General features: G+C 39.5%; 1 protein-coding gene across 1 annotated transcript; it reads left to right on the top strand.

The window, feature by feature from the left end:
* Positions 1 to 303: 303 nt before the first annotated feature.
* On the top strand, positions 304 to 8,747 carry napepld (N-acyl phosphatidylethanolamine phospholipase D). Its single transcript, XM_066668422.1, has 5 exons — positions 304 to 588; positions 2,459 to 2,777; positions 4,064 to 4,710; positions 5,401 to 5,515; positions 7,344 to 8,747. The coding sequence occupies exons 2-5, from the start codon at positions 2,481 to 2,483 to the stop codon at positions 7,467 to 7,469; spliced, it is 1,185 nt and encodes a 394-aa protein (XP_066524519.1). The 5' UTR covers positions 304 to 588; positions 2,459 to 2,480; the 3' UTR covers positions 7,470 to 8,747.
* The last annotated feature ends 10 nt before the right edge of the window (positions 8,748 to 8,757 follow it).

The following is an 8,757-nucleotide window of genomic DNA, read 5'->3' as shown; positions in this document are numbered from 1 at the left end:
ATGGCACCAAAAACCCCTTCGTGATAAAAAATAACCCTTTAATCATACAAAAAAAGGGTTCAGGGTGCTATATGAAAAACTAAAGAGCCCTTGTAGAACTATAATTTTAAGTATGTAAAAAGTACACCTATATACTAAGTAGAGAAGATAAAATGAACAACGCATGTAAAAACAATGAGGATATATATATATATTGGCGAATTATGTGCCAATGACTAGAAACTTTTTTCCGCCATTGGTATATCTAAACAGCCATTGGACTTTTATTTTGAAAAGTGCGCTGTTTGTAGTTCAGTAGCCTGCCAAGCCCTCATTGCTTCACCAACACAATTACTATGGCGTAGTAATGTAGATAATGTAGATGGCGTCTTGTTTTGAAAGACCAATGCGCTCTTTGTGTTTCCCTTTCTGTCTGGAATCACAGTGAGCCACTGTAGACCTCAGAGTCTCCACTGAGCCGTGTTTAGTGTTTATTTCGGCGGTGAAGTGGCGCTGTCAATTCGGCTTTTTACTGCTCTGACCTCCGCCGCCAGGACACACTCCCTGCACACCCTGCTGCCCTCTGCTCAGCAACACACACACACACAGGTAACGGACAGACACCTGCTACCCCTCTGCTCTTGCCTTATAACACATTTAATGTGATATTAATAATTATTTAAGGACCAGTTGGACATGTTTCACATTGCCTTTTCTTTCTACATTTGCTAGAGAAGTAGTGCATATAAAGTTAACTGCTGAACCATATGTTGGAACGGAATATTCAAAACCGAAAACAACAAGATTCGTTTGAAAAATAATAAATAAATGATGTTATTTGTTGTCTACTAGACGTTTTATAAGCGATAATGCTGGCTTTGTGTTGTAATTCCTTTCGACTACAAACAGAAAGAGCAGGTGTTTTGGGGAGGAGAACCTGTTGTTTCTGTTTTAGTCAATTTTTTATTAAAATAAAATTGTTGAGTTGTATGTGGTGGTGGGGGCTGTTCTTGTAGAAAATTTGTTTCAAAAGCTTTCTTCCCTTTCCAAGGCTGGCATTTGTGTTTTTTTTTTTTTTGTTTTTTTTTTTTGTAAAACTGTCCTTTCCAAAAGTGAATGTTTATTGAGCAGGTTTAGCACTTTAGTACTGACTTCTTGGTAACACGGCCCACTAATTACTGGTTAAGTATAGAGTCCCTTTTAATTAAGCTGTATGTTAAAATAAGTACTAAGTAAGTAAATATGTGATTGCTACTGGTATCGTACAAACATTCCGAATCCATTGTACTTCTCAGCATTATTACAGATTATAAGCAGGAGTGGGAGAACACACCACAATCCTCACAGACAGTCACCCGGAGGAAACTCACGCAGACACAGGGAGAACACACCACACTCCTCACAGACAGTCACCCGGAGGAAACCCACGCAGACACAGGGAGAACACACCACACTCCTCACAGACAGTCACCCGGAGGAAACCCACACAGACACAGGGAGAACACACTACACTCCTCACAGACAGTCACCCGGAGCGGAAATCGAACCCACAACCTCCAGGTCCCTGGAGCTGTGTGATGCTACCTGCTGCGCCACCGTGCCGCCTGTGTGTATTAAGATATTATATGAACATTGCTGACTAATGATGAAGTGGATGTTCCTCTTCTGCTCTTCTTCTTTATTTGTAAAATATTTGTAATATACCCAATAATAATCACATATTTCTAGTATCATACCCTTTACTTACTCAGTACTTCTTTTATTTTACAGCTTACTTAACAGGTACTTACTCTGTACTTACCCAGTAATTAGTGAGCTGTAATTTAAAGTGTTACCGACTTCTTCTCAACACACGTTTGACCATCAAATGTTTTTCTTTTATGAAGCAATTTAAGTAATTTAATTAAAATTAACCACTGGATAAAATATCCATATATATACATTAAAAGAAAACAAGCACCCAACTTTGATTGATATGTCATCGTTGGGTTTAACAGGATGGCCAACCTATATTGACATTTATATCTGGTAATTCAGGTGCTATCTGAATCCAGCTGCCAGAAAGTGAGAAGGACGAATGTATTAACTGCATTCTTCCTTTAGATGTAGGTGTTTTAATATTTGCATAGTGACTGTCAGTATTTGAATATACTAACAGCATCAAAAACCCATCATTCATACAAGATGGTTCAGTGCTCTTAATAGGTTAGTCTTGGCACCCTGCAGTTTTATTCTAGCTGACAGAAATGTACACATTACTTTCATGCTTTTGTTTATTAAACTACAGAACTACATAACTACAGAACTTGGACGTGTGATCACCTGTGAATAATGTTTTTATGATATTGGTCACTGGATTGGATACAGCGGTGTTTCTGGGTTAACTGTACTCAGTACAAGAGGCACTTGAAGTGTATTGGAATACACAGGAGATGTAAAAAAGAAGCATACATGTAACCTGACTTTTGATTATTTGCAGGTCAAAAATAGGTCATAAACTCATGGCGGAGGGAGGGATTGTGGAAGAAAAGGAGACGTTCATGGCAGAAGGTACGTGCAGGCAGACACCCAGTAGCTCTGAAGAGAGCAGCCTCATGCAGGATGTGAGGAGGAACAGTTCATCACGTAAATGTGTCCGCCTAAACTATCGTCACGAGGAAGAAGTAACCCATTCGGTGCGGGACTCCAAAGGTCGCTTTGTCAACCCTTGGCCAACGTGGCAGTTTCCCTCTTACGCTACTGTCATGCGACTCTTCCTTATGGAGAAGAACTTCAGCAACGTGCCCAGCTCAAAAGAGGTGAACATTCCAACTTCAAACAGGTGCTTTTATCTGGGCACGTGCATTCATGCACTTTAGTGGGTTCAGAGTTGGGACAAAGCATGCTTTGGGGAGTTCAGTTAGAAGGGAATATGAACGTGCTCATGCTACAACCACATTCGCTAAGCTAATTTAAAGGAAAAATCATGAAAAAATATTTTATAAGCTATGTTTTAAGTTGTGAAATTCTGAAGTGTGACACAAGTGTGTATTATTAAATATTTATACGTAACGGAAGGGAGTGTGTCTGTGAGGAGTTTGGTGTGTTCTCCCTGTGTCCATGTGGGTTTCCTCCGGGTGCTCACAGTCCAAAAATGCATGTTGGTAGGCCGATTGGCAGCTCAAAATTGTCCATAGGTGTGAGTGAGTGAATGTGTGTGTGTTTGCCCTGTGAGGGACTGGCGCCCCTTCCAGTGTGTGTTCTTGCCTTGCGCCCAATGATTCTGGGTAGGCTCCGGACCCACCATGACCCTGAACTGGGCAAGCGTTTACAGACAATGAATAAATGAATGAATGAAAAAAGGGAGGGAGTGTTAATGCCTTATTTAACATGAGATGATCCTTAGATCTATCACGATAATTATGTCCTGAATATAACTGTGAAACAAACAATATTATTGTAATTTTAAGATAATTTACTGCCACCAATATAATGATGTAGTTAAACCTTTTAAAAGAGCAATGACTGTTAGCAAAACTTAATTATTAAGAATAGTCAGTCAGTGGGACTGGAATATAGAAAAATGTAAATATCCTAAATAAATAAACATAAGTAAAATAAAAACAGTGTTTTGAACAAATCAGCATAACCACCCCAGAATAGAGAGACCAGAGAAAACCAGAGGACAGAAGAGCTCGACTGGCTAAAATATCGGTGATGTTCATTATGTAAACAACAGTGCAAGTCAACACAATAATGAGGTCAGCAAAAATTAGTGAGCAAATTGTTTACTCATTTAATTATTGTGACAGGTATAATTTCCTTACCTCCTCCTTAAAAAGAAACAGGATGTGCTTCTTAAGGGGCTGGTTACGAAATAAATAACGCAGGGACAGCAATTTGAGAGTACATCAATTACCCAGGTGTACCACGAGTACATCAGTTACCTCCCTAGTCAACAGTGTGGGGGAAGATATGGCTAGCATTTAGTATACTTTTATTACGTGACACGATATGTTTCCCTATAGAAAATACATTTTATTTTATTTCAAGTCACGAGTTACAGCTGTTTTATTAAATACTGATTCAACATGTTTTCTTCAAGGTGTTGGATAAAGAACTGCCAGTGCTGGAGCCATACTTTGTTCAAAATCCAGAGCAATGTGGGCAAGTGGGCTCGTCTCTGCGGGTGACGTGGCTGGGCCATGCCACTGTGCTCCTGGAGATGGATGGGCTTGTGGTGCTCACCGATCCCATGTTTAGTCAGAGAGCCTCCCCCATGCCTTTCGTTGGCCCTAAACGCTACCGGGGTCCGGCATGCTCAATAGCGCAGGTGCCCCATGTGGACGCTGTCCTCATTAGTCACACGCACTATGACCACCTGGATTCCAGCTCAGTGGCGTCGCTGAACTCACGATTTGGAGCAGAGCTGCGCTGGTTCGTCCCCCTTGGGTTGCTGGATTGGATGAGGAAGAATGGCTGCGAGAATGTCATTGAGCTGGACTGGTGGGAGGAGAACTGCGTCCCTGGCCATGACAGCATAACATTCGTGTGCACACCTGCGCAGCACTGGTGCAAGCGCACGCCGACGGATGACAACAGGGCTCTGTGGGGCAGCTGGTGTGTGCTGGGTCCCAACAATCGTTTCTTCTTTGCAGGAGATACTGGATACTGCTCAGTGTTTGAAGAGATTGGGAAACGCTTTGGACCGTTCGACCTGGCTGCTATCCCTATCGGTGCATACTTGCCCAGGTAAACGTATATTCTGACCACATGAAAATAAAATCATACTGTTGTCCATTTAGAAGCAGCAGCAAAGGCAGTCAGTGGACAAACCTAAAGTTATTTTATTTTGTGTTTTAGTAAATACTTATAGGTTATATCAAAATGTATGTTTTTTGCAGCTCATGAATATTGAATTTCTGGGATGATATATATATATATAGCCAACAGTCAACACCTTGCTGTAGTTGATTTTGTCTTATAAATGTTTTAAATTTTGATATATGAGTATACTGTGTGGTTCATATGTAACACACTATGTATGAAAACCCTAAATGCAGCTAAATCCGACATGACCAGAATTCTAGGCACTAAATCATTGTAAATATATAACATCCAGTGAGTTCTCCAGAGCCATTTATAACAGTGGGTGAACTTGTTACGAACGCACCTCAGTGACTCTAATTAATAGTACTTTGAGTATGTTTCTGTGCCTGTGCGAGATAATAGTTAGATAATTATTATTGTGTATTATCAGTAATTATCACCTGTAATTCCAGTATCAGGCTGATAATAATAATTAAAAATTTGCATGTGACTGTGGAAAATGTATCAGCCCGTGTTGGTTTTTCTTCTTTCTGTGCAGTAGTGATAAGAGTGCCCTTGCAGAAGTGATGGATTAACAGTGATTGATGATTTTTTTTTTTTCTCTCCTTCCAGAGGCATTATGAAATCACAGCATGTAGACCCAGAGGAGGCAGTTCAAATCCACATTGATGTTCAAGCCAGAAACTCGCTCGCTATTCACTGGGGGACTTTTGCCCTAGCCTATGAGGTATCTGTCCCTGGCCATGTTTTTTTATTGAGCCTTCATTGGCTCTGTCACTGCATTATTGACAGTTCTCTTTGTCCTCCTCACATAAAAGGACACAAAGGTGGCATTGTAACACAGTTATAATAGAGGTATTAGAGCTTTTGTTACTTTGATATGTCGAGTATAAATACAAAAGCTGAGATATACATCAGTCATGTTTCTGTTGCCACACAGACACAAAGGGATATTTGAGGCTAATTTCATTTCAGCAACATAGACACATTCTTTCTATTTCAGTTTGAAATTCTGAAAATTACTAATACGTTTCGTAGGAGCCTGTTATAAATTAATATTACACAATGGTAGATAGTGATATTCAAATTGTAATTAAATGTTTGGCCAACCACAGATAGAGGTATTGTAAATACAGATATACTGTTAGTGGTGTTAGTAAATCCTATAGTACAGGGTGGGCCATTTATATGGATACACCTTAATAAAATTGGAATGGTTGGTGATATTAACTTCCTGTTTGTGGCACATTAGTATATGGGAGGGGGGAAACTTTTCAAGATGGGTGGTGACCATGGCGGCAATTTTGGATCCAACTTTTGTCTTTTCAATGGGAAGAGGGTCATGTGACACATCAAACTTATTGGGAATTTCACAAGAAAAACAATGGTGTGTTTGGTTTTAACGTAACTTTATTCTTTCATTAGTTATTTACAAGTTTCTGACCACTTATAAAACGTGTTCAAACTGCTGCCCATTGTGTTGGATTGTCAATGCAAACCTCTTCTCCCACTCTTCACACACTGATAGCAACACCGCAGGAGAAATGCTAGCACAGGCTTCCAGTATCCATAGTTTCAGGTGCTGCACATCTCGTACCTTCACAGCATGGACAACTGCCTTCAGATGACCCCAAAGATAAAAGTCTAAGGGGGTCAGATCGGGAGACCTTGGGGGCCATTCAACTGGCCCACTACGACCAATCCACTTTCCAGTAAACTGTTCATCTAGGAATGCTCAGACTTGACACCCATAATGTGGTGGTGCACCATCGTACTGGAAAAGCTCAGGGAATGTGCCAGCTTTAGTGCATAAAGAGGGAAACAACACATCATGTAGCAATATCGCATATCCAGTGGCCATGAGGTTTCCATAGATGAAGAATGGCCCCACTATCTTTGCACCCCATATACCACACTGCTCCATCAAGATGTGCAGCACCTGAAAATACGGATACTGGAAGCCTGTGCTAGCATTTCTCCTGTGGTGTTGCTATCAGTGTGTGAAGAGTGGGAGAAGAGGGTTGCATTGACAATCCAACACAATGGGCAGCAGTTTTATAAGACATTTTATAAGTGGTCAGAAACTTGTAAATATCTCATGAAAGACTAAAGTTACGTTAAAACCACATCGTTTTTCTTGTTAAATTCCCAATAAGTTTGATGTGTCACATGACCCTCTTCCACATTGAAAAAACAAAAGTTGGTTCCAAAATGGCCACCATGGCCACCACCCATCTTGAAAAGTTTCCCCCCCTTCCATATACTAATGTGCCACAAACAGGAAGTTAATATCACCAACCATTCCCATTTATTAAGGTGTATCCATATAAATGGCCCACCCTGTACATTCCTTTTGGAATTATACACAAATCTGCTGTTCTTTGGCCAAAAACAATGTAAATAATATAACATATTTCACTGTTGCCCCAAATTTTGATCAAGAAAAGATTTGCTTTAAGAAATTTCTATTATATCACATAGTACCCAGGCAGTGGTTTGCCACTTGGCAGCACTTAGATCTGTGACTGATGTTGTTTCTGTATTTTCTCTGTTAGTATTATCTGGAACCTCCAGTGAGGATGCGAGATGCCATGGTGGCCCATGGATTAAACCCAGATCGGTTTTTCACCCTCAGCCATGGAGAGTCTCGACTACTCACCCCAGATGAAGTCTTCCACTAAAGGGAACAGATCTGCACCCTTAAAAACCAATGTGCAGTCCTTGGAAATACATAAATATCGTGTACTATGTGTTGGTTTTACAGGACTTATGCTATAAACTGAATTTAGACCACTGATTGCTTTCCAGTTTAGCACTTCTCTAAAGAGCATTTGTGGATCAGCAGCTGTGTTCTTTCTCTGTTTAGGTCTTTATAGTAGTCCAAAAACAATGTACTTTTCAAGAAATGAAATACACTATTTTGTAACCACTTATATGACAAACATTTTAACATCCTTCTAGGATCATTATTGCCTAATGACACTGAGAATGTGTCACAAATGGCTTGAAGGCTAGCCCCTGCTACCTTGGCCTGCATGCTGACTAGAAACAGTGTCCACGTTTCATTACTCACAGCTTAATGACTTCAGGTGTCACTACAAATTTTCAAGCTATTCGTTCATTTTTGATAAGAGGAATTGGATTTAAGTCTTCAGAATGAGGTTGCAGTTCTAGGTTAAAAGCAATAACTAAAGCTATAACTGTCCAAATGTCTTGTTTTTATAGTAGATACTAGAATGCAGTACAGTAGGCCTAAAATGCCAAAACAGAAACGTAGTACAGTGGGCCTAAAGTACTAAAATAAAGGGCATAAAGCACTTAAACAGAAATGTACAATTGGCCTTAATTAGTAATTAGAAATGTATTAAAGTGTAGTACAATAAAACAGATCAGGGAGGAAACATTCTGTTTAAACGCCAATGTGTGATTCAAGATGTAATCAGTTCACAGACATTGTTCAGTGACTGTTGGACAGAACGGGACCGATTACAGCATTTGATGCTTCCACATGTTCGAATGCTGACAAGACAAGTGCTGACGGTACGATTTCTGCAGTGATTGTGAATTAATTTACAATAAGGCTTTGCAGCACTGTGTGCTTCCGGTTTTATAACCTGCCTTACTTCATATTGTAATGGCTGGATTTTATTTAATTTACTATTTAATGAATGTTGTACTTGTAAAAAAGATTTAGATTTGCATAATGAAAAATGTTCATGTAAAATCAGGTCCTATGGAGTAAATGTGTTGCCTCTTAGGCTTGCTTCATATTCAAAGGCATGAATGTATTTTTGAAATAACCACTATACAAATCATCTGCCACCATTTTTTTTTTATTTATTATTATTATTTTTTTATATAAAGCTTTTTATAATCGGTTTACACTAGGAGTCTTTGGTTATAAGCAGTGATACACTACCTGATAATTTTGTCATGGTAAATGATAACCTTTTTCAAATAAATATACTA

The sequence above is a fragment of the Hoplias malabaricus genome, chromosome 4 (genome assembly GCF_029633855.1).
Source record: "Hoplias malabaricus isolate fHopMal1 chromosome 4, fHopMal1.hap1, whole genome shotgun sequence".
NCBI lineage: Eukaryota > Metazoa > Chordata > Actinopteri > Characiformes > Erythrinidae > Hoplias > Hoplias malabaricus.
This window is presented reverse-complemented; position numbering and strand designations above follow the sequence as displayed.

Bases quoted from the DNA above. Each gene is read 5' to 3' on its own strand.
- napepld (XM_066668422.1), top strand. From the start codon at position 2,481: ATGGCGGAGGGAGGGATTGTGGAAGAAAAGGAGACGTTCATGGCAGAA. The intron at 2,778-4,063 runs GTGAACATTCCA...GTTTTCTTCAAG, and splicing joins ACGTGCCCAGCTCAAAAGAG to GTGTTGGATAAAGAACTGCC. The intron at 4,711-5,400 runs GTAAACGTATAT...CTCTCCTTCCAG, and splicing joins ATCGGTGCATACTTGCCCAG to AGGCATTATGAAATCACAGC.